General features: G+C 43.3%; 1 protein-coding gene across 3 annotated transcripts in view; it reads left to right on the top strand.

The window, feature by feature from the left end:
- LOC118391429 (splicing regulator ARVCF-like) overlaps positions 1–25,518 on the top strand; it is a 32,906-nt gene that overhangs the window by 3,337 nt on the left and 4,051 nt on the right. For 2 of the 3 annotated variants that reach the window (XM_035782816.2, XM_035782817.2), the window contains exons 2-9: positions 2,244–2,420; positions 5,100–5,674; positions 6,683–7,161; positions 7,289–7,472; positions 7,659–7,776; positions 8,770–8,938; positions 17,539–17,556; positions 20,499–20,570. In XM_035782816.2, coding sequence (XP_035638709.1) covers positions 2,244–2,420; positions 5,100–5,674; positions 6,683–7,161; positions 7,289–7,472; positions 7,659–7,776; positions 8,770–8,938; positions 17,539–17,556; positions 20,499–20,570 — 1,792 coding nt within the window. The remainder of the gene's footprint in view (positions 1–2,243; positions 2,421–5,099; positions 5,675–6,682; positions 7,162–7,288; positions 7,473–7,658; positions 7,777–8,769; positions 8,939–17,538; positions 17,557–20,498; positions 20,571–25,518) is intronic. The other variant, XM_035782818.2, reaches the window with a different exon arrangement.

Here is a 25,518-nt window from a genome sequence, read left to right as displayed (position 1 = left end):
CTCCACATTCTGTGGACTATTTTACATTCAGGCCCCTACTATTAAACCTTTGGATTTTATGTGGACTATTTTACATATTGCTCAATGAAGGTGGAATACCCCTGAATTCAGTTCTAGTATGTTTCAATAAGACAAGCAACCTGGTATTCTCATTTGTTTCTGCACAGTCGGATTGAGAGCACTTTCATTTAGTATGGTGAGATATGATGCAGTGAATTTTATGTTGACAGATTATCTGCTGGCTTGCAACAGATATTGGCACATGAATCTAAATTCTCCCCCATGGTGAATGCGGTTCTAATGATGATCCTATTGACTAAGATCTCAGATTCAGACACTCTTGGTCTTTAGTATGTGATCAAAACTGAATTGTCCTTGTCTAAAGAGTATTAAGCAAAAACATAGAAACATTTATTATGGATCATTATGTTCTTATTTTATGCCTCTTTAGTCTATTTATAGACACATTTTAAGTGTTTATGTTGTATATTTAATAAATCCTTGTTTTGGGGAAAACTACAATCCCACTGGGCACAGATGTCAATTCAACATCTATTCCACGTTGGTTCAACGTTATTTAGTTGAAATGACGTGGAAATAACGTTGTTAAACCAGTGTGTTAGCTTCTTCTTGAAGTAAATAAGCATACATAACTAAATGACCCTGTATGCCTGAGGCTAGCTGCTGGATGGAAAGGACTGATTAAAGGCAGGACATTGTTATATCTCAGTAATTATGCCAAAACATTTCTCCTCATTAATCTTTTAACACATCAACTCTATCAGCATCTGAAGCTCCACAATTACTACCCGGGCCAGCCCTAGGCACAAGTGACATAGGGGGTTGGCTAGGGCCCCCGGCTGCTAGGGGGCCCCCGACCAGTTTAGGAACTCAGTCGGGGACTCAACTTACTGTTGAGCGTTAGAATAGTAGAATATGGCCTACTGAGTGGCGCAGCGTTCTAAGGCACTGCATCACAGTGCTATAGGCGTCACTACAGATTTGGGTTCGATCTCGGACTGTGTCACAGCCGGCCGCAACCTGGAGACCCATGAAGTGGTGTACAATTGGCACAGAGTCGTCCGGGTTAGGGGAGGGTTTGGCCAGCCAGGATGTCCTTGTCCCATTGCGCTCTAGAAACTCCTTTTGGCAGGCCGGGTGCATGCACACTGATTCGTATCACCAGTTGCATGGTGATTCGTTTGACACATTGGTGGGGCTGGCTTCCGGGTTAAGCGAGCAGTGTGGCTTGGCAGGGTCATGTTTCGGAGGACGCATGGCAGTGAGTGGTGGGACAAGACTGTAACTACCAAATGGGGGTAAAAAAAGAATAATAGAATTCACAAGGTGCAATAAAAAAAATGGTTGTTCATCAGCAGTTCCTCTTGTTATGTCAGTCACTCAATTAGCTCATGTCAGCTATTTTTTGATTGGTAAGGTAGTCTACCCAACTATCTAAACTTGTAGTAATCATGGCACGAAGGGCATGTGTCCAGGGGCCCTGACCTCCAGGGGGCCCCATTGATTTTCTTAGTTACTCTCACTCAGATATCATATTAACATGGCATAAGTAATGGAGAAATGTAGCTTTATGGCAAAAATGTCTCTCCACTCCATGACAAAATGTGTAGAATTGCAGGAAATTAACTTGAAAATGTAATTTTTTTTACGTCAAGAGGGGGGCCACTAAAATGTTTTGCCCACGAGTTGGTGGGCTAGTGCCAACCCTGATTACTACAGCCTTCTCTACTCTTTTCCATTCCCCATACATGGCCACACATCAGTGTGGAAATTCTGAATAGTTTTATGGCCTTGCTCTATAGCCTATACAGTGAGGTGGGTGTTTGAAAGCGAGGGCTTAAAAATGAACAATTGCGAGCAGTCAGCAGGAGAAGTGAAAGGTCAGCAGAATGGCAGTAGCAGATTGGTCCACGGGGCCAGAGGGTCTCAGGAGAAATCAAACCACCACACTTTAATTAAACAGGTGGAGCTCATTCTCACATTTAGATAATACCCTCTCCGGCTCTCACCGGGCCTGTCACCTTTAGTTCATGTCTTTATTTCTCCCTCTCTTTACAAAGGGTACTGGGACCTTTCTCTCTCTCTCTCTGTGAAACTTTCTCTTCTGCACTTGGTCTGTAGGAGTAGGACATCTCTAACTAAATCTCTTCCCTTTGCTGTGCGTGCCATGTATGTTGTGTAGGAGTCTGAGTGTGTGGCTAACTCTTTCTCCTGTTGTGTAGGAGCAGATCCCAGAGGGGCCCTCCTCTCTGGGGGCCATGATCCTGGAGCCCAAGGAGCCCCCGGGGGAGCATCCATTGCCTGCAGATGATGACCTGGACACACCCACCTCCAACACCTCCGTGGTCACCTCCACCAATGGCAGTTCCACTACAGAGACACAATACTCAGAGGCAGAGGTCTTTATCCCCTATATAATGCTTAATATAATGACTTAATTTATCACCCATATCCCCTATATAGTGCTTACTTTAATAATGACTTAATTTATCACCCATATCCTTTATATAACGCTTACTCTAATTACTTAATTTATCACCCATATAATGCTTACTTTAATGACTTAATTTATCACCCATATCCTTTATATACGCTTACTCTAATGACTTAATTTATCACCCATATCCCCTATATAATGCTTACTTTAATGACTTAATTTATCACCCATATCCCCTATATAATGCTTACTTTAATGAGTTCATTTATCACCCATATCCCCTATATAATGCTTACTTTAATTTCTTCATTTATCACCCATATCCCCTATATAATGCTTACTTTAATTTCTTCATTTATCACCCATATCCCCTATATAATGCTTACTTTAATCACCTCATTTATCACCCATATCCCCTATACAGTGCTTGCTTTAATTACCTCATTTAGCAATCAGCCGTCCGTCTCCCCCAGGATCATACTGTAATCATTCTCTGCTCCACTGTAATCTGAAGCATGGATTACTCCTTCATCATATCTCCTATAAAACTCCCTATCTCTGTGCATTAAGATTTCGCCCAGAACAATGGGAAACAATAATAAACCATTTCCTGTTGGACTGTGTTTTTCATCTGCAGCCCTGGCGAGCCATGATTTTAATCTGAGCCATCCGCCAGAGACTAATTGCAATTCAACAGAATGTACATTTAATGACCATATCTTTTTGAACTGAAGGCTGGTGTGTGCCAGGCTGACAGACTTTTTCTTGGGGAAGTAGCAGCCAACAGAGAAGGACCCAAAGCTTATCCTAGTGTAGAGAATGGCTAGTGGATACTATTTCCACATTCATACACTACATGACCAAAAGTATGTGGACACCTGCTTGTAGAACATCTCATTCCAAAATCATGGGCATTAATATGGAGTTGGTCACCCCTTTGTCGCTATAACAGCCTCCACTCTTATATGAAGGCTTTCCACTAGATGTTGGAACATTGCTGCAAGGAATAGCTACTATTCAGCCACAAGAACATTAGTGAGGTTGGCCACTGCTGTTGGGCAATTAGGCCTGGCTCGCAGTCTGCATTCCAACTCCTCCCAAAGGTGTTTGATGGGGTTGAAGTCATGGCTCTGTGCAGGCCAGTCAAGTTCTTCCACACCGTTCCCGACGACATATGGACCTCACTATGTGCACGGGGCATTGTCATGCTGAAACAGGAAAGGGCCTTCCCCAAACTGTTGCCACAAAGTTGGAAGCATAGAATCGTCTTGAATGTCATTGAATGCTGTAGCATTAGGATTTTCCTTCACTGGAACTAAGGGGCCGAGCCCGAAACATGAAAAACAGCTCCAGACCATTATTCCTCCTACACCAAACTTTACAGTTGGCACTATACATTGGGGCAGGTAGCGTTCTCCTGGTGTCTGCCAAGACCAGATTTGTCCGTCGGACTGCCAGATGGTGAAGCGTGATCCATCACTCCAGAGAATGTGTTTCCACTGCTCCAGAGTCTAATGGCGGTGAGCTTTACACCCCTCCAGCCGACGCTTGGCATTGTGCATGGTGATCTTAGGCTTGTGTGCGGCTGCTCGGCCATGGAAACCCATTTCATGAAGCTCCCGATGAACAGTTCTTGTGCTGACGTTGCTTCCAGAGGGAGTTTGGAACTGGTAGTGAGTGTTGCAACCGAGCTACGCGCTTCAGCACTCAGCGGTCCAGTTCTGTGAGCTTGTGTGGACTACCACTTGGCAGCTGAGCCGTTGTTGCTCCTAGATGTTTACACTTCACAATGACAACACTTATAGTTGACCGGGATAGCTCTAGCAGGGCAGAAATGTTAAAAACGGACTTGTTGGAAAAGTGGCATCCTATGATGGTGCTATGTTGAAAGTCACTGAGCTCTTCAGTACGGGCCATTCTACTGCTAATGTTTGTCTATGGAGATTGCATGGCTGTGTGCTCAATTTTATACACCTGTTAGCAACGGGTGTGGCTGAAGTAGCCAAATCCACTCATTTGAAGCAGTGTCCATATACGTTTTGCCATGTGGTGTACTATACATCTGAGTCAGACTATTTGAGTCATCTGACTTCATACATATTTACATCATATTTGTAGTGGTGCAAGATAAAACACTGATTATATGTTGACCTTATTCTATCAAACAGGTCATTTACATTTTCTGCAGTTTACTGTAGCTCTCAACACTACTAGCTGGACCTCAGCTTGTTTCATCATGGTCCAATCTAAACTCTAGGGAAATACAATTTCACTGGCAGTCAAACAGAATTCTTTATTTACTGGCCCACCTCAAAGCCAGAAATCTGCTGGAATAAAAATGATGGATCATTCCTTTGAGACAAGAGCTGGTGGAGGATTTTTGTTTTGTTTAATGGAGAGTTAAATGTTTATCAAACTGTGCCATTTTGTGTTCTCTGCTGGTGGGAAAATAATTATAGTAGTAGTTTTGTTGGTAGATGTACTAGTGGTGTCGTAATAGTGATAAACATAGTTTAAGACACTGAGCACAGGTTGAGAATGAAGTCTCATTGGTTGGACTGGAGATGGCATTATTAGATGCTATATTGAGACTGAGTCTGACAGATGTACTGAGATGAACTGTTTTACTTCCTCTCTACAGGACCCCAAGGCTGTTAAACTGGGGAATGACCAAGCAGACACTCCAGACACCACCACCCTTCAGCTTCCCCCAGCCCCGCAGCCTCCCTCGGTTCCCCAGATCCCCTTGGTTTCAGACGACCCATCTCTGAAGCCCAGTCCTCTAACCAACGGCCAACACTCCTCTGAGTCCCTCACAACCCCTATCACAACCACTGTTACCACCAACACTCTCCCTCCTCCCTACAACAACACCAACAGTGAGCCCCAGACAGAGGAGCCTGAAGGGCAGAACAGCGCCTACACCCTCCCTGACCCTCCCTTTCCTGGCCTGGGTGGTGGCATGTGTGCTGGGTATGGCAGCCTGTCTCGTGGTGGTGTCCACCAGAGCTCCCTCCACACCTACTGGCCCTCCAGGAACTACCAGCCCCAGCCTGGGGGTCACTACACCCTGCCCCTCCCCAGGGACATCTACGGCAAGGTGGGCCTGACCAACCAAACCGAGAGGGAAGGACCAGGGGACGACACCCTGGGTGGAATTCACCAGCTCAGACCCATCACTACCATGGAGCTCCTGAGGGAACCTTCCAGAACCAGGTTAGGATATGGGCTAGCTAGTTAGGCACAAGCATGACAGCAGAACTCCATAGCAGCAGATCCAAGCTAATAAGACTGGTGAGTTACTTAAACTCAGAGGATGGACAATAGTAAAAGGACATTACATTTTTACCACACAAATATCAATACCCTCTCTGTAAATGAGCTTACCCTTAACAAAAGCTAATGCTTTCTTCAAGACAGGGCATTGATTTTCGCTGTGTGTATGTAGTCATTCGGAAAATGAGGGCATATTCTGTGTAATTTTTGCTACTGACAAATAGAAGAGGAGTCATGGACTCTATCATTATCTGCATAAATGCTGTTTTCAGTGAAGAGAGAACTCTTCATCATACATACTGACCCTCACAATCTGATTCAATTGGTTGTATGTAGTTTATGAACACATTTCCAAAAGAGGAGACTAGAGAATCACACCATACAACTCAACACATTATTTCAGCTCAATATGGATTAGAACCTGCCAATGTCCATATTGCATTCCATAGCAGTGTGCCCCAGTAGGAGCTGCTAGCTGCAGTAATCCCTGTGGTGTCAACATGGTGAGTAGGGCGAGACAGATGACCAGCGGTTTAGGAGCATGTGGTATCAATCAGGGGAAGCTGCCTGCCACCAGTCGATAAATAAGGTTTCACCTGTATTACTGACTGACAGCAGCACTTTCCTCAGCTCATAAGCTGTGAATGAGCTGTTTACAGAGGCTACTGGACACCCTCTCTCCTCCCTCTACCTCTGTCTCTCTTTCCATATCTTTTGCGCTCTCTCTTTCTCTCCATATACCAGGAACTCAGGCTGTGAAGATAAAATATCTGTTTGCACAACTGTTCAGAGAAAACACCTGAGCAAATAACAGTGATTGTTCAACAAATAAAATCTAATTGTTTTCTGTGCTTTCTGTCTGTCTCTCTCTACATATAGGCCTCTCTCTTTCCCTTGTCTCAGCCCCCCCTCCCCACTTAACCCCTCCATCCCTTTATATTTTTTCAGAGGTGGATACGAGGAGGCTCTCATGTCCCAGGTGGATGGGGATCCCATCTCCTTCTTCCAGGCCATGTCCAGGGCCCAGATGCTACAGTTCCCCCACAAGCGCAGTAGCATGGTCAGCCTGGACAGCATCCGTAAGGACCCCCGCTGGAGGGACCCCAACCTGAGTGAGGTCATCACCATGCTCAGCCACCCCATGGACCCGGTCAAGTCCAACGCCGCCGCCTACTTGCAGCACCTGTGCTACGAGAACGACCGCATAAAGCAGGACGTCAGGCAGCTAAAGGGGGTTCCAGTACTGGTGGGCCTCCTGGACCACCCTAAAGCCGAGGTCCACCGCAAGGCGTGTGGAGCCCTGAGGAACATCTCCTACGGGAAAGACCACCACAACAAGGTGGCCATCAAGAACTGTGACGGCATCCCGGCCCTGGTCAGACTGCTGAGGAAGTCCAGTAACATGGAGGTCACAGAGTTGGTCACAGGTACAGTGAGCCTATGACAGAATTCCTGTACGAACATCTCTGCAATGGTCATGAGTCACCCTGATTATTACCCAAACACCTCACTTGACTAACAGTAACTTACATATCCATATTACTTTACGCATAGGAACCCTGTGGAATCTGTCCTCCCATGAGCCTCTGAAGATGATGGTCATCAATCACGGGCTCCAGACGCTGACTGATGAGGTCATCATCCCCCACTCTGGCTGGAGGAGAGACCTCACTGAGCACTCAAGACCCCAGGAGACAGAGTGGACAACCGTGTTCAAGAACACCTCAGGGTGTCTCAGGTACAATATAGCAGCTACATAGATGACAAGGTCATGGAACCTTACACAAGAGTAATTGAGGGTTTATTGCTCCATTAATAGGACATTTCTAAATTGAATGTAATGGTAAATGAGTTACTGACAGCTTGCTAATAGTGACGCTATGCTAACTTAATCCGCTCCACTAATAGACCTGTGTTGTCCCAGGAATGTGAGCTCAGATGGGGCAGAGGCTCGCCAGAGGCTGAGGGAGTGTGAGGGGCTGGTGGACGCTCTCCTCCATGCCCTACAGTCAGCGGTTGCCAACAAGGAGACAGACAATAAGGTGACCGCAGACATGGTTGAGCACATGTAAATTCCAACTAAAACACTATGGGGGGAGTGCGAATCAGTAACTTAAACTCACCCCATTCTGTGCAAATGTGCGCAACCGCAACATTCAAACGAGGCTACAAAGAAAACTAATAGGACTGTGTTGACTTCAAAATCGGGGGTGTGAACTAGGTTTCTATTCAAGCGTTGATCGACATGGTAATGGCTCTATAGTATTGGAGAAAAGTTGAAAAAAACGGACCCTCCGTTACATTGTGACGTGTCGTGTCGTAACGTATAGCACGCATAAAGCAACTATTTCTGTCTTACAATCTCTCTCCACCAGGTGTAGCACTTCTATCATTCTTTAAAAACAAGAAAGGGACAGTGACGGGGGTAAGGGGGGGATACCAAGTAATTTTTTTGTCATCATTGCATGCAATCATCATTCTCATAGCCGCTGTTTACTTGTAAGATCACTTTAGCGCCGCCCTAAAAACCCGACTCAAATTCGACTCAAACCTTCAAATAGGTATGTAAATGACACATTATATAAACTCTTTATAGTGTTCTATTTACATTTTAGATGCGATAAGGTGATAAATTGGACAGATCGAGTGAAAAAAAGCTATTTTCCTACACGACATCTCTCCTTCTCACTATCACGCATTAGTTTCACTTCCCCACCCGCCAATTTTTTAAAATACCCTACGGGGCTCATTGCCTGCTTGAATTATGCAGAAACGGGCAGTGTTTAGGTCATGTAATTGATTCTGTTGGAAAGGGGAGAAATTGTGCTTTACAATGGTATTGACATTACAGTTGATCTGGAAGTATTATGTTTTTGGGGCGCTAAAATAAGGGCAATTGTACGGACCAAGGTGAGTTTACGTTACATTAACCAAAAGTATTCTGGACCACATGTGTGAATCAGATCCTCCCTATATTCTATGCATCTTCTGTCTTTGATAAGCATCTTTGTGTTGTTTGTGCTCCTCTCTCTCAGTCAGTAGAGAACTGCGTCTGTATCCTGAGAAACCTCTCCTACCATGTCCACAAAGAGGTGCCAGGAGCGGAGCGATTTCAGGAACCCGTAGCCAATCAGGTGCCACGGTCAGGATCAGGAGGGAAGAAGAAGAATGAGGGAGACTGTTTTGGAGGGAAAAAGCCCAAGGGTCAGTTAACGTTTTTTTTTCATTGACTTTGGCAAATTTTTCAGATGTAAGTTGTATATTAAAAAAACTCTGAGTACAAAACTCTTAACTGATAACACTTCATTCCCCCCATCTTATGTTCAGAATCTTTGATTGTGCATTCATTGGGATTTAGTCATTCATGCAATATCAAAGTTTTCTGTGAAATACCATGAGCACATTTTGTTTCATTAGATAATGTTAGGCTCAACAGTCAGTCATTTTAACTACATTTTAATCCAATAGCAAAAAATACAAGATACAGATTTCAAAACTGTGCTTTTTGAAGTACTAAATAGAAAGAATAGTAGATGGTGAATACAATTTCCCATGCAGTATTTGAATATATAAATTGACATGCATAAAACAATATAAAGAAATGATATCTACCCAATGGCAGGTTGTGAGCATGTTCAGAAATATTTCAGTCTTACAGTTTCATTATCCTTATACAGTACATAAGCAGGACAAATAATCAGAAATAGGGGTAATGTAAAGTAGTTGGCTACTGTAAAACGTACCTGTAACTATCGTCTTTGGAATGAGATGAGGACCAAAGCGCGGCGTGGTATGTGTTCATGATGATATTTATTTAAACTCAGAACACTAAACAAAATAACAAAGAGAAAGAAACGAAACCGAAACAGTTCTGTAAGGTGACAAAACACACTAGACAGAAAATAAACACCCACAAAACACAATCGAAAACAGGCTACCTAAATATGGTTCTCAATCAGGGACAACGATTGACAGCTGCCTCTGATTGAGAACCATACCAGGCCAAATACAGAAATAGAAAAACTAACATAGACAACCCACCCAAATCACACCCTGACCATACTAAAACAAAAGACAAAACAAAGGAACTAAGATCAGAACGTGACAGTACCCCCCACAAAGGTGCGGACTCCGGCCGCAAAACCTAAACCTATAGGGGAGGGTCTGGGTGTGTGTCTGTCCGCGGTGGCGGCTCTGGCGCATGGACCCCATTCCACCATAGTCCTTTTCCGCCTCTCTACCCGCCTCCGTGGCCTCTTTAACGCGGCGATCCTCGCAGCCGACCTCGGAACTCGGACCCAAGCCACATGTCCCGAATGGACGGCAGTACCGGACGGACGGGAGATTCCGGCAGCAATGGACAGGCGGGAGATTCCGGCAGCACCGGACAGGCGGGAGACTCCGGCAGCACCGGACAGGCGGGAGACTCCGGCAGCTCCGGAGTGAAGGGCGATTCCGGCAGCTCCTGGCAGACTGGAGACTCTGGCAGCTCAGGACAGACGGGAGACTCTGGCAGCTCAGGACAGACGGGAGACTCTGGCAGCTCAGGACAGACGGGAGACTCTGGCAGCTCAGGACAGACGGGAGACTCTGGCAGCTCAGGACAGACGGGAGACTCTGGCAGCTCAGGACAGACGGGAGACTCTGGCAGCTCAGGACAGACGGGAGACTCTGGCAGCTCAGGACAGACGGGAGACTCTGGCAGCGCTGGGCAGGAGGAAGGCTCTGCCAGCGCTGGACAGGCAGGAACACCTGTAGGAAGGAGATGGAGAGACAGCCTGGTGCGGGGGGCTGCCACCGGAGGGCTGGTGTGTGGCGGTGGCAGCGGATAGACCGGACCGTGAAGGCGCACAGGAGGTCTCGAGCACCGAGCCTGCCCAACCTTACCTGGTTGAATGCTCCCCGTAGCCAGGCCAGTGCGGCGAGGTGGAATAGCCGGCGCACCGGGGACACCATGCGTAAGGCTGGTGCCATGTACCCCGGCCCGAGGAGATGCACTGGAGACTAGATGCGCTGAGCCAGCTTCATGGCACCTGGCTCGATGCCCAACCTAGCCCAGCCGATACGAGGCGCTGCTCTGTACCACACCGGGCTATGCCTGCACACCGGGGATACCGTGCTCACGGCATAACACGGTGCCTGCCCGGTCCATCTCTCTCCACGGTAAACACGGGGAGTTGGCGCAGGTCTCCTACCTGACTTCGCCACACTCCCCGTGTGCCTCCTCCCCAATAATTTTTGGGGGCTGCCTCTCGGGCCTCCTTGATCGCCATGCCAACTCCATTCGCCGGTATCCCTCCTCACATTGTTCCAGAGAATCCCAGGCGGGCTCCGGCACTCTCCCTGGGTCAACCGACCACCTCTCTATTTCGTCCCATGTTGTAACATAGTCCAGATCTTGCTGCTGCTGCTGCTGCCCGTTACCACACTGCTTGGTCCTTTGGTGGTGGGTGGTTCTGTAACTATCGTCGTTGGAATGTGGTGAGGACCAAAGCGCGGCGTGGTATGTGTTCATGATGATATTTATTTAAACTCAGAACACTAAACAAAATAACAAAGAGAAAGAAACGAAACCGAAACAGTTCTGTAAGGTGACAAAACACACTAGACAGAAAATAAACACCCACAAAACACAATCGAAAACAGGCTACCTAAATATGGTTCTCAATCAGGGACAACGATTGACAGCTGCCTCTGATTGAAAACCATACCAGCCCAAACACAGAAATAGAAAATCATAGAAAAACTAACATAGACAACCCACCCAAATCACGCCCTGACCATACTAAAACAAAAGACAGAACGTGACAGTACCATGGTGTTGTATGCTATTTCTGCCCCATGCAACATTGTTCAAGCGCAATGGCAATTTTAGCATGTAAATCTTGGTGGGGCAAACTCAACCATTTTTTGGGGGGATGCATGCCAGCAAAGCCACTACACAATACAACACTAAACAATACATTAATTGCATTATAACGGTGACAAACGCGCCCACAAACTGTTAGGGCCTACATAAAGCTGTCCCAACAGCAGAACTTTCTTTTCAGCACCATGGAGGGAATCCTTACCACTGCGACACCCGGCTATCAGCGGAGCCTATTCTGGCAGCGAAACAGTTCATTCGGCCTAATTTACTGCCTTAAAAAAAAACATAGCTGATATGGCTGACTTGCTTAAACAAATGTGGTTTCTACTGACAATTAAGATATACAAACTATGGAATAAGGGAAATGAGCGGATAAGAGGCAATCTGTAATTTCGATTAAGTCATTAATGAGCGAGCTAAGATGGACTAAGTCAATATAATTATTTGTTCAGTACTTTTGAAATGTACAGCGACAGAATTCAGAACATGGACTGTTCTTACAGTATTCTCCCTGTACACCAAGTCATAACCGTAGGATAAATAAAGGGGGCATATAACATGAAAGCTCTTACAATATTCAATGATGACATTTCTCTAAAACAGGCTATAGGCTACATGTGCACCACCAAGTCAGAACAGTAGGCTAAGTTATTCTTAGGGCTAGTTAATCTAACTGCATCGTCCGATTTACAATAGGCTTTACAGCAAAAGCATGCCATGTGATTGTTTGAGGACGGCGCCCCACATCAAAATATTTTTCAACCAGCACAGGCTTCATAAAATCACAAATAGCGATTAAATATTTACTTACTTTCTGAAAATCTTCCTCTGATTTGCAATCCAAAGGGTCCCAGCTACAACATGCATGGTCGTTTTGTTAGATAAAATCCTTCTGTATATCCCAAAAAGTCTGTTTAGTTGGTGCCATCGATTTGCGTAATCCACTCAACATGCAGAGAAAGGAATCAAAAAAGCTACCTCTAAACTTTGTTAAAACAAGTCAAAATACGTTTCTATCTAATCCCCAGGTACCCTAAAATGTAATTAAACTATAATATTTCATACGGATAGATGTATGTTCAATAGGAAAGTAAAATTATTAGGTGCATGTCCTCTTCGTTGTGCATGCGCACAGACTGATTTCCAACTCTGACTCCCAGTACCAAAACTCAAAATTCTTCCTCGTTTGGGACGAAACAAGCCTGAAACCTTGAACAAAGACTGTTGACATCTAGTGGAAGCAATAGGAATAGCAATCTGGGAGTTGGAATTGCAAATGCCCCATAGTCCATGCTCCTACAGTGGAATGCTATAAAAAATGTAAAAATTCCGGTTGGTTTTGTCTTTGGATTTTTTCCTACCATATCAATTGTGTTATAGTCTCATACATTATTTTAACATTTTATAAAAGCTTCAAAGTGTTTTATATCCAATGGTACAAGTTATATGCATATCCTGGCTTCTGGGCCTCAGTAACAGGCAGAAAGAGGCCAGAGTTCCCAATTTAGATTTCTGAGTTGGATGACAGTTCAAAATGTATTTTCCCTGTCAGAGCTTGTTTCCCAGTAGTCTCAGTGAAGTCTGAGATTTCTCAGTTCCCAGTTTCCAGTTATTTTGAACGCGGCAGAAGTCATGCTGGATTGACAGCATGGACAATGTATTCAACCTTTTCTGGCCCATGGTGTTGCATGTTTATCCTTTTAAGCCTGGGAAAGAGACCCTTAAACCCAGACTTGGACCACACACCCACTCCACTGAATAGAAGGCTAGTGATTGCTTTGCAACGCTTGCTGATCTTTGCAACGCCACTGATCCCTTCCAAACTTGTTGTGTAATGTTTATTGACCTTTATTTAACTAGGCAAGTCAGTTAAGAACACATTCTTATTTTCAATGACAGCCTAGGAACAGTGGGTTAACTGCCTGTTCAGGAGCAGAACGACAGATTTTGTACCTTGTCAGCTCGGGGATTTGAACTTGCAACCTTTCGGTTACTAGCTCGGTTACTAGCTCTAACCACTAGGCTACCCTGCCGCCCCAATGTCCAATGGCCGATGAGCACCAATACAGCTGAAGTCGGAAGTGTACATACACTTAGGTTGGAGTCATTAAAACTCATTTTTCAACCACTCCACAAATATCTTGTTGACAAACTATAGTTTTGGCAAGTCTTTTAGGACATCTACTTTGTGCATAACACAAGTATTTTTTATAACAATTGCTAACAGACAGATTATTTCACTGTATCACAATTCTAGTGGGTCAGAAGTTTACATACACTAAGTTGACTGTGCCTTTAAACAGCTTGGAAAATTCCATAAAATGATGTAATGGCTTTAGAAGCTTCTGATAGGCTAATTGACATCACTTGAGTCAATTGGAGGTGTACCTGTGGATGTATTTCAAGGCCTACCTTCAAACTCAGTGCCTCTTTGCTTGACATCATGGGAAAATCCAAAGAAATCAGACAAGACTTCAGAAAAAATATTGTAGACCTCCACAAGTATGGTTTATCCTTGGGAGCAATTTTCAAATGCCTGAAGGTACCACGTTCATCTGTACAAACAATAGTACGCAAGTATAAACAACATGGGACCACGCAGCCGTCACACCGCTCAGGAAGGAGACGCATTCTGTCTCCGAGAGATGAGCGTACTTTGGTGTGAAAAGTGCAACTCAATCCAAGAACAACAGCAAAGGACCTTGTGAAGATGCTGGAGGAAACAGGTACAAAAGTATCTATGTCCACAGTAAAACAAGTCCTATATCGTCATAACCTGAAAGGCTGCTCAGCAAGGAAGAAGCTACTGCTCCAAAACTGCAATAAAAAGGCCAGACTACGGGTTGTAACTGTACATGGGGACAAAGATCGTACTTTTTGGAGAAATGTCCTCTGGTCTGATGAAATAAAAATTGTACTGTTTGGCCATAATGACCATTGTTATGGTTGGAGGGAAAAGGGGGAGGCTTGCAAGCCGAAGAACACCATCCCAACCATGAAGCACAGAGGATGGCAGCATCATGATGTGGGGTTGCTTTGCTGCAGGAGGGACCGATGCACTTCACAAAATAGATGGCTTCATGAGGGAGGAAAATTACGTGAAAATATTGAAGCAACATCTCAAGACATCAGTCAGGAAGTTAGAGCTTGGTTGCAAATTGGTCTTCCAAATGGACAATGACCCCAGGCATACTTCCAAAGTCGTGGAGAAATGGCTTAAGGACAACAAAGTCAAGGTATTGGATTGGCCATCACAAAGCCCTAACCTCAATCCCCATAGAACATTTGTGGGCAGAACTGAAAAAACGTGGGCGAGCAAGGAGGCATACAAACCTGACTCTACACCAGCTCTGTCAGGAGGAATGGGTCAAAATTCACCAAACTTATTGTGGGAAGCTTGTCGAAGGCTACCGAAACGTTTGACCCAAGTTAAACAATTTAAAGGCAATGCTACCAAATACTAATTGAGTGTATGTGAACTTCTAACCCACTGGGAATGTGATGAAAGAAATAAAAGCTGAAATATATCATTCTCTCTACTATTATTCTGACATTTCACATTCTTAAAATAAAGTGGTTATCCTAACTGACCTAAAACAGGGAATTGTTACTCTGATTATTTATTTATTTCACCTTTATTTAACCAGGTAGGCAAGTTGAGAACAAGTTCTCATTTACAATTGCGACCTGGCCAAGATAAAGCAAAGCAGGTCGACACATACAACAACACAGAGTCACACATGGAGTAAAACAAACATACAGTCAATAATACAGTAGAAAAATAAGTCTATATACAATGTGAGCAAGTGAGGTGAGATAAGGGAGGTAAAGGCAAAAAAGGCCATGGTGGCGAAGTAAATACAATATAGCAAGTAAAACACTGGAATGGTTGATTTGCAGTGAAAGAATGTGCAAAGTAGAGATATAAATAATGCGGTGCAAAGGAGCAAAATAAAGAAATAAATAAATACAGTAGGGAAAGAGGTAGTTGTTTGGGCTAAATTATAGATGGGCTATGTACAGGTGCAGTAATCTGTGAGCTGCTCTGACAGCTGGTGCTTAAAGCTTGTGAGGGAGATGTGTTTCCAGTTTCAGAGATTTTTGTAGTTCGTTCCAGTCATTGGCAGCAGAGAACTGGAAGGAGAGGCGGCCAAAGGAAGAATTGGTTTTGTGGGTGACCAGAGAGATATACCTGCTGGAGCGCGTGCTACAGGTGGGTGCTGCTATGGTGACCATTGAGCTGAGATAAGGGGGGACTTACCTAGCAGGGTCTTGTAGATGACCTGGAGCCAGTGGGTTTGGCGACGAGTATGAAGCGAGGGTCAGCCAACGAGAGTGTACAGGTCGCAGTGGTGGGTAATATATGGGGCTTTGGTGACAAAATGGATGGCACTGTAATAGACTGCATCCAATTTATTGAGTAGGGTATTGGAGGCTATTTTGTAAATGACATCGCCGAAGTCGAGGATTGGTAGGATGATCAGTTTTACAAGGGTATGTTTGGCAGCATGAGTGAATGATGCTTTATTGCGAAATAGGAAGCCAATTCTAGATTTAACTTTGAATTGGAGATGTTTGATGTGAGTCTGGAAGGAGAGTTTACAGTCTAACCAGACACCTAGGTATATTAAATGTCAGGAAGTGTGAAAAACTGAGTTTAAATGTATTTGGCTATGGTGTATGTAAACTTCCGACTTCAACTGTACTTTTTATCTATAATTTCTCTTCATATGACAAGGACTGAAAAGGATTTGCCACTAGATCGTTGACTTGATTCATGATGATGACTGTTAGCTAAGATTTTGAAAGTATGATGTTGACATGATCAGTCCAATCAAAGCTTCAGTAAATATAACGTGATTTGATGCCATTTTATCTGTGACCAATGACCTTAAGCCATCTTGGATGGGCACTTCTAATGTAACTCTGTGGCAGCACTCAAGGGGCTTGAATTTTCGAGCTCTCCTTGTAGACTTTGCAGTGACGTAGTGTCCTCATGAGTGCCAGAACACTGAGCCAATCACGGCGCAACTAGAGAACTTTACCAATGGCTACGCTCTGTATTTTCCGCCGGCTGCCCCACCACCACAGAAAGCACTGAGCTAGGCTGAAATACATGCATTTTGGAGCTGCCTTAGTCAAGAAAGCAAAAAAGAGACTATGTCTGTATGTGGCTTTATTAACTCAAATATATATTTTTTACATTGTTTGCAAACTGATTTGTGACACATTAATGTGTGTCACATATCATAAAAAACAGGTGGGGATGAACAGGTAGGGCTCAGAGCCCCACCTGCCATGAATGACAGTTCACCACTGTTCAAGATCACCTTTTCTATGTGACTTGTCAACTGATACAGTATTTACTGTCTCTCTGCTTACAGTTTATCAATGAAATCAGATAATGAATGGAAAACAGCATATTGTTATACATACAACCCAGGTATTTCAGCAGTGCATTGTTCCAAATGGTAGCACATGAGTGACTCTTTTCATTTTGTCCTATTGACGCACACTGGCTGATCAAGAATGATCATGCAGTAATTAAGGCCACACCCAGTTCATTGTATTGTTAACAAATTAAAAGAAAATCATATAAAAAGTTAAGTGAATATTGCATTTTGAAAAGCAGATAGATTAATAATATGTATCCAAATGAAAAGAACAAACGAACAAGTGCCTTTGTGAATTTGTTTGTTGTACTCGGTCAATTGAAAATGTGCTTAGAGTTTCTAAAAATGAGCCATTTTGATGGTCTGTTAAGATTTTTGTGCTTAGAGTTGTGAAATGTACCACATACTTTGGCAAGCATGTAATAGGTGTAGAATTGGGTGATTTCTGGTGTCGTTTTTATTGCTGTAATGCTATATTTGCCATTTGAAAATGTCTTCCTTATTTGTCTTTTGATTTGTTTCCTTCCATCATCATTCACAAGAGGAGTGGTTCAATCAAAGTAAGTCTGTCTAAATAAATGAATTATATTTGACAATCAAAAAATGTAGTTTAATTCCAAAACGCTATATATATATTTTCAAAAATGTTGGTAAAATAGCCTTTATTGTTTAAAGAAATTATGAAAGAGATTGGTGTGTTTTCTCACTATCTAACTATGGCATGGTATTGTTCAATGACAGACATGTAATTTGTTTAAAATCTATTACTTGGTTTCATTTCAGAGACAAATAATACTATATATCTGCCTCACTCTCAGAGAAATAAGTTGTATTGCTAGGTTTTACACAGTTAAATGTAATAAATAACTACATTTTTTAATGAAGAAATTTACAAATGATACATTTATCAAATCAAATGAAATTGTATTTGACACATGCACCGAATACAGCAAGTGTAGACCTTACAGTGAAATGCTGAATACAGCAAGTGTAGACCTTACAGTGAAATGCTGAATACAGCAAGTGTAGACCTTACAGTGAAATGCTGAATACAGCAAGTGTAGACCTTACAGTGAAATGCTTACTTACAAGGCCTTAACCAACAATGTAGTTTTCAGAAGAAATACCAAAACAATAAGAAATAAAAGTACAAATAATTAAAGAGCAAATAGGGGCAATGCAAATAGCCTGGGTAGCCATTTGATTAGATGTTCAGGAGTCTTATGGCTTGGGGGTAGAAGCTGTTTAGAAGCCTCTTGGACCTAGACTTGGCGCTCCGGTACCGCTTGCCTTGTGGTAGCAGAGAGAACAGTCTATGATTAGGGTGGCAGGAGTCTTTGACAATTTTTAGGGCCTTCCTCTGACACCGTAACTGGTGATAGAGATACCCTCTGGATGGCAGTAGCAGTTGCCCTTCCAGGCAGTGATGCAACCCCAGTGATAGGTTTTGTCCTGGGGGGATAGGTTTTGTTTGCCCTGTAGAACGTTTTGAGGATCTGTCTTCACGACTGTCTTGGTGTGCTTGGACCATGTTAGTTTGTTGGTGATGTTGAAGCCAAGGAACTTGAAGCTCTCAACCTGCTCCACTACAGCCACATCGATGAGAATGGGGGCATGCTCGGCCCTCCTTTTCCTGTAATCCACAATCATTTCCTTTGTCTTGATCACATTGAGGGAGAGGTTGTTATCCTTGCACCATCCTTCCTCCCTATAGGCTGTTTCGTCATTGTCGGTGATCAGGCCATCGGCAAACTTAATGACGGTGTTGGAGTTGTGCCTGGCCGTGCAGTCATGAGTGAACCGGGAGTACAGGAGGGGACTGAGCACGCACCCCTGAGGGGCCCCCATGTTGCGGATCAGCGTGGCTGATGTGTTGTTACCTACCCTTACCACCTAGGGGCGACCTATCAGGAAGTCTAGGATCCAGTTGCAGAGGGACGTGTTTAGCCCCAGGTTCTTAGCTTAGTGATGAGCTTTGAGGGCACGACTCCAACACCATCATTAAGTTTGCTGATGACACAACAGTGGTAGGTCTGATCACCGACAATGACGAGACAGGCTATAGGGAGGAGGTCAGAGACCTGACCGTGTGGTGACATCAATATAAGAATTTGTTTTAATTTCAATACAGTAATATGAAGCTCTTATCGACTGACTCTTTAGTCCAGGGGTTCCCAAACTGTTTCACTCAGGCCCCCCTTCCACCGTTGGGGAACATCCCTTGCCCACCCTGCACGCCACATCTATTTCTATGGGCACAAGCACTGTTCATGACATAAACTGTTCAGGTTTGAAGCATATTTGAAGCACTTTTACACTTTGTCATGTAGTGCAGAAGATATTGTGCAGTTTTAAAGCTAATGTTCTTGCAATTCTATGCATTTTCCCATTTCTAATGTGTATTCATGTGATGTTTGAGTGACTCAAAAAATACGACATGATTCAGGGATTCAGGATTCCCACAGATTGAGAACCACTGTTCTAGTTCATTATTGATGCTTTGCCTGTTTGATGGTTAGTCAGAAAGCTTAGCAGGATTTCTGTGGGGCCGACGTTGTCGATGCACTTATTAATGAAGCTGGTGACAGATGTGGGAAAATCGCTGAACGTATTCCATATTCCATAGAGCAGGGTTCCCAACTGGCAGCGATTTTATTTGTCCCCCCAAAGTTTTCAGAGCAAAAAAAAAAAGAAGTTTTTATTGTTGGACCTAAAATATTGTAAAAACTCTAGCATATCAGCTCTGAGTGATTTTCATTTAAGAAATATGTATTCCCACATATGTGCAACTATGGGGCTTCTTGTGGTTAATTTGCAGTCTACAAATTATTTGTAATTATATTCTGGCCCCCTAACCTTCCGTTCAAGAAAAAAAAAATCAGTCCGCAGCTGAATTTAGTTGATGATCCCAGCCATAGAGTTATGTTCGGATTTGCCAAATGGAGGGCGAGGGAGAGCTTTGTATGCATCTCTGTGTGTGGAGTAAAGATGATCTGCAGTTTTTTTTTGCCTCTAGCTGCACGGTGACATACTGGTAGAAATGAGGTACAACAGATTTCAGTTTTCAAAAACAACATTTTCATTCACATCTAAAATCAATGAATAAATCTTTTACACACGTATGAAGGTACTCATAAGCAATCAATTCTGATGAAAAAAAAAGACAAATGTAAAAAATTGGTGCATAAGGTGTTTTGGAAATAAACTCTTCAAATACATAATAATGTTCGGTCAACTATGAGACTCCAGGACCTCTTCTCTGTGGTTGCTTGCCCTGTTATTTACCTCAAGTCTTGAGCTTCAATGGAAGACCTTGGTATTTCTGACTCATTATCATCGTCATGTCTTTATACACTTCCCATGTTTTGATATTTCTTATTTACTGTTTGATATTTCCTATTTACAATTGACATTTCAATTGTGCTTTTTGCTAACCACGGTGTGTGTGTTTGTGTGTGTCTGTGTATGTGCGTGTGTGCGTGCCTGCGTGTATTTTGTCTAGGCTGGAGAAACGGACCAGGTGACAAAAAATATGGTACACTGGATTTACCCAAACGCACACAACCAACAAAAGGTAAATATGTAGCATCTTTAGTGATCTGTGGATCTGCATTCCAAAGACCTACAGTGTGGAAAGCCTTAACCTTGGCACGAGGCATCTATAGAATGTATTGTGCATGATGTAGAATAGTTCCCAATGTGTTATAATGTCAAGAAGTGACTGGATTGTATGGGGACCAATCAGACACAAAAGTAGACCGTCTGAATGCTTTGATAGAACAACATGGTCCATACAAATGCTGTATGTCAGTTACTGTATGAGTACAATACAATATGGAATAGCTTGATGTGGTTTCTGTGGTTGCAGTACCTTCAGGATGTATTCATACCCAAATCAAATCAAATTTGATTTGTCACATACACATGGTTAGCAGATGTTAATGCCAGCGTAGCGAAATGCTTGTGCATTTAGTTCCGACCATACAGTAATATCTAACCTAACAATTTCACAACAACTACCTTATACACACAAGTGTAAAGGAATGAATAAGAATACGTACATATATGAATATGCCAAATTTCTTCAGCCTCCTGAGGTTGAAGAGGCGCTGCTGCTCCTTCTTCACCACGCTGTCTGTGTGGGTGGACCAATTCAGTTTGTCTGTGATTTGTAAGCCGAGGAACTTAAAACTTTACACCCTCTCCACTATTGTCCCGTCGATGTGGATAGGGGGCTGCTCCCTCTATTGTTTCCTTAAGTCCACGATCATCTCCTTTGTTTTGTTGACATCGAGTATGAGGTTACTTTCCTGACAGCACACTCTGAGGGTCCTCACCTTCTCCCTGTAGGCCGTCTCGTCGTTGTTGGTAATCAAGCCTACCACGGTTGTGTCGTCTGCAAACTTGATGATTGAGTTGGAGGCATGCATGGCCACGCAGTCCTGGGTGAACAGGGAGTTCAGGAGAGGGCTGAGAACGCACCCTTGTGGGGCCCCAGTATTGAGGATCAGCGGGGTGGAGATGTTGTTACCTACCCTCACCACCTGGGGGAGGCCCGTCAGGAAGTCCAGTACCCAGTTGCACAGGGCGGGGTCGAGAACCAGGGTCTCGAGCTTAATGACGAGTTTGGAGGGTACTATGGTGTTAAATGCTGAGCTGCAGTTGATGAACAGCATTATTACATAGGTATTCCTCTTGTCCAGATGGGTTAGGGAAGTGTGCAGTGTGATGGCGATTGCGTCGTCTGTGGACCTATTGGGGTAGTAAGCAAATTGAAGTGGGTCTAGGGTGTCAGGTAGGGTGGAGGTGATATGGTCCTTGACTAGTCTCTCAAAGCACTTCATGATGACGGAAGTGAGTGCTACGGGGCGGTAGTCATTTAGCTCAGTTACCTTAGCTTTCTTGGGAGCAGGAACAATGGTGGCCCTCTTGAAGCATGTGGGAACAGCAGACTGGGATAAGGATTGATTGAATATGTCCGTAAACACACCAGCCAGCTGGTCTGCGCATGCTCTGAGGACGGGGCTGGGGATGCCGTCTGGGCCTGCAGCCTTGCGAGGGTTAACACGTTTAAATGTTTTACTCACGTTGGCTGCAGTGAAGGAGAGCCTGCAGGTTTTGGTAGCGGGCCGCATCAGTGGCACTATATTGTCCTCAAAGCGAGCAAAGAAGTTGTTTAGTTTGTCTGGGAGCAAGACATTGTGGTCTGCAACAGCAAGACATTGTGGTCCGAGACGGGGCTGGTTTTTCTTTTGTAGTCCGTGATTGACTGTAGACTCTGCCACATACATGTCTCTATACTGACGCTTAGCTTGTTTGATTGCCTTGCGGAGGGAATAGCTACACTGTTGGCATTCGGTCATGTTTCCGTTCACCTTGCCCTGATTAAAAGCAGTGGTTAGCACTTTCAGTTTTGCCCGAATGCTGCCATCAATCCACGTTTCTGGTTGAGGAATGTTTTAATAGACGCTGTGGGTACAACATCACCGATGCACTTGCTAATAAACTTGCTCACCGAATCAGCGTATTCATCAATGTTGTTGTTGGAAGCTATGCGGAACATAATCCAGTCCAAGTGATCGAAGCAATCTTGAAGCGTGGAATCCAATTGGTCGGACCAGCTTTGAACAGACCTGAGCGCAGGTGCTTTCTGTTTTAGTTTCTGTCTATAGGCTGGGAGCAACAAAATGGAGTCGTGGTCAGCTGTTGTGTTACAGCCTGAATTCAAAATTGATTAAATTGTTGTTGTTTTTCCCCTCACCCATCGACACACAGTACTCCATAATGACAAAGTGAAAACATGTTTTTAGAAATGTTTGCAAATGTATTCATTTACATAAGTATTCACACCCCTGAGTCAATATATGTTGGAATCACCTTTGGCAGCGATTACCAATGTAAGTCTTTCTGGGTAAATCTAAGAGCTTTGCATACCTGGATGAAACAATATTTGCACATTCTATTTAAAAGTCTTCAAGCTCTGTCAAGTTGGTTATTGATCAATGCTAGACAGCCATTTCCAAGTCTTTCCATAGATTTTCAAGCTGATTTTAAGTAAAAACTGTAACTATGCCACGCGGTAACATTCAAAGTAATCTTGGTAAGCAACTCCAGTGGCCTTGTGTTTTAGGTTATTGTCCTGCTGAAAGGTGAATTTATCTCCCAGTGTCTGTTGGAAAGCAGACTGAACCAGATTTTCCTCTAGAATTCTGCCTGTGCATAGCCCTATTCCGTTTATTTTTATCCTAAAAAACTCCCTAGTCCTTGCCGATGACAAGCTTACCCATAACATGATGCAACCACTACTTGAAAATATGAAGAGTGGTACTGTAATGTCTTGTGTTTGCCACTTTTATTGCAGTTTTACAGTATTGTAGTGTCTTATTGCAAACAGGATTCATTTTGGGAATATTTTTATTCTGTACAGGCTTCCTTCTTTTCACTCTGCCATTTGGGTTAGTATTGTGGAGTAACTACAATGTTGTTGATCCATTGACAGTTTTCTCCTATCACAGTCATTAAACTCTGTGACTGTTTTAAAAGTAACCATTGGCCTCATGGTGAAATCTCTGAGCAGTTTCCTTCCTCTCAGGCAACTGAGTTAGGAAGGATGCCTGTATCTTTGTAGTGACTGGGTGTATTGATAGACCATCCAAAGTGTAATAAATAACTTTGCATTGTTCAATGTCTGCTTTGTTTTACCCATCTACCAATAGGTGCCCTTCTTTGCGAGGCATTGGAAAACCTCCCTGGTCTTTGTGGTTGAATCTGATTTTGAAATTCACAGATAATTGTATGTGTGGGGTACAGAGATGAGGTAGTTATTCAAAAGTAATGTTAAACACTATTATTGCACACAGAGTGAGTCCATGCAACTTATTATGTGTTAAGCACATTTTTACTCCTGAACTTATTTAGGATTGCCATAACAAAGGGGTTGAATAGTTATTGACTCAAGACATTTTAACTTTTCATGTTTATTCATTTGTAACAGAATTCCACATTGACATTGTAGGGAATTGTGTGAAAGCCAGTGACACAAATCTCAATTTATCAATTTTAAATTCAGGCTGTAACACAAGGTCAAGGGGTGTGAATACTTTCTGATCACCGAGCTGACAAGGTACAAATCTGTCGTTCTGCCCCTGAACAGGCAGTTAACCCACTGTTCCTAGGCCGTCATTGAAAATAAGAATTTGTTCTTAACTGACTTGCCTAGTTAAATAAAGGTTAAAAAAATATATATATAGTGTTTGTATGTGCTTTTGTGTTTGAGGTGGGGGGAGGGAGCGGTGTGAACAGCTATTATAGGTTATATTCAGCATCAAATTAAGTGAGGATTTTAAGTATTTTGTGTCATGATGTGATTATAAGGCACTATGGCTTTGTTTTCTTTTTTTGTGTATGAAATATAATGTGTGATTTATGCAGGCATTGTGTGATATCCCAGACTGTTGATAAGATTCTATACTAGTCATTGACATTCAGAAGATCAGACAGAAGATGACACCTTAGGAAAGAAGAGAGAACTGAATTGATTATACAACTCTCTTCTTTATGACGTTGACATCATCGCAGCAGCTCTGCCGCTGTGGTTTGAATATGTTCAGATACATACATATTTATAAGTGAAACACAATGTAAGGCAAGATATTTAAAAAATATGAGCATTGTAGATGTCTTTTGATGTAGAAGTTGACAGGTTCAAATGGAAAGTTTGGTCATGGCCCACCAGAGCCCATCTGAGTGTGTATGAGGATTACTGATGACACTGGGTAGCCATCCAGGTAGCACAAGTCTATACCCTCAACAGAACCTGTGCGTCCAGATGTAGAGCCTTCCCGCGCTCCTGCCAGAGGATGCAATCCTTGTGATAATCAGGTTACAACCCATGTTGTTACAATTTGTAAGTCGCTCTGGATAAGAGCATCTGCTAAATGACTTAAATGTAAAATGTAATGTAAGGATTAGACGGCATGTAAGCCTCGCAGCCAGCAGCAGCTTCCCAGCAGCTTCAGCTGGCTGAATATGGATGGAAAACCTCTGGAAGACAGCTTGTAACAGAGTTCCTGTGTATTTTCACTCCTTATGTATTCTAGCCAGGCTGCTGGGGATGTGGGTATAGCTAGAAGCCTCTCACTCCAGTAAAATAGTAGTCTGTGAATGAATATGGCTGAAGTTGGTGGGGGATACCGTATGTACACAGATGGATTTGTTAGCGAGAAGAGCTCTGTGAGAGCTGATAAGATGTGGAGCCTACAGCATTCAGTTGTTAATAATAGAATAGACATCCATGTTTACATGCTGTGTGGGTGTTTGCACGTGTTTGTACAAAATGAAAGTTGGGAAAACATTTTGTAATTTCAAGCACAGTCCAAATCCCGTAGCCAGGCAGAACATTCCTTCAACATAAAACCAGTGTGAATATTGAATTTCCGCACACACAAGCATGGCTGAGCTTTTAATTGGGATTATTATCTATTTTGTGTACATTATATATTCTTTCTGAAATACTAATACAA

Source organism: Oncorhynchus keta, chromosome 12, assembly GCF_023373465.1.
Source record: "Oncorhynchus keta strain PuntledgeMale-10-30-2019 chromosome 12, Oket_V2, whole genome shotgun sequence".
In the NCBI taxonomy this organism is placed as follows: Eukaryota; Metazoa; Chordata; class Actinopteri; order Salmoniformes; family Salmonidae; genus Oncorhynchus; species Oncorhynchus keta.
The sequence above is the reverse complement of the archived record's forward strand: the minus strand, read 5'-3'. Positions and strand labels throughout refer to the sequence as shown.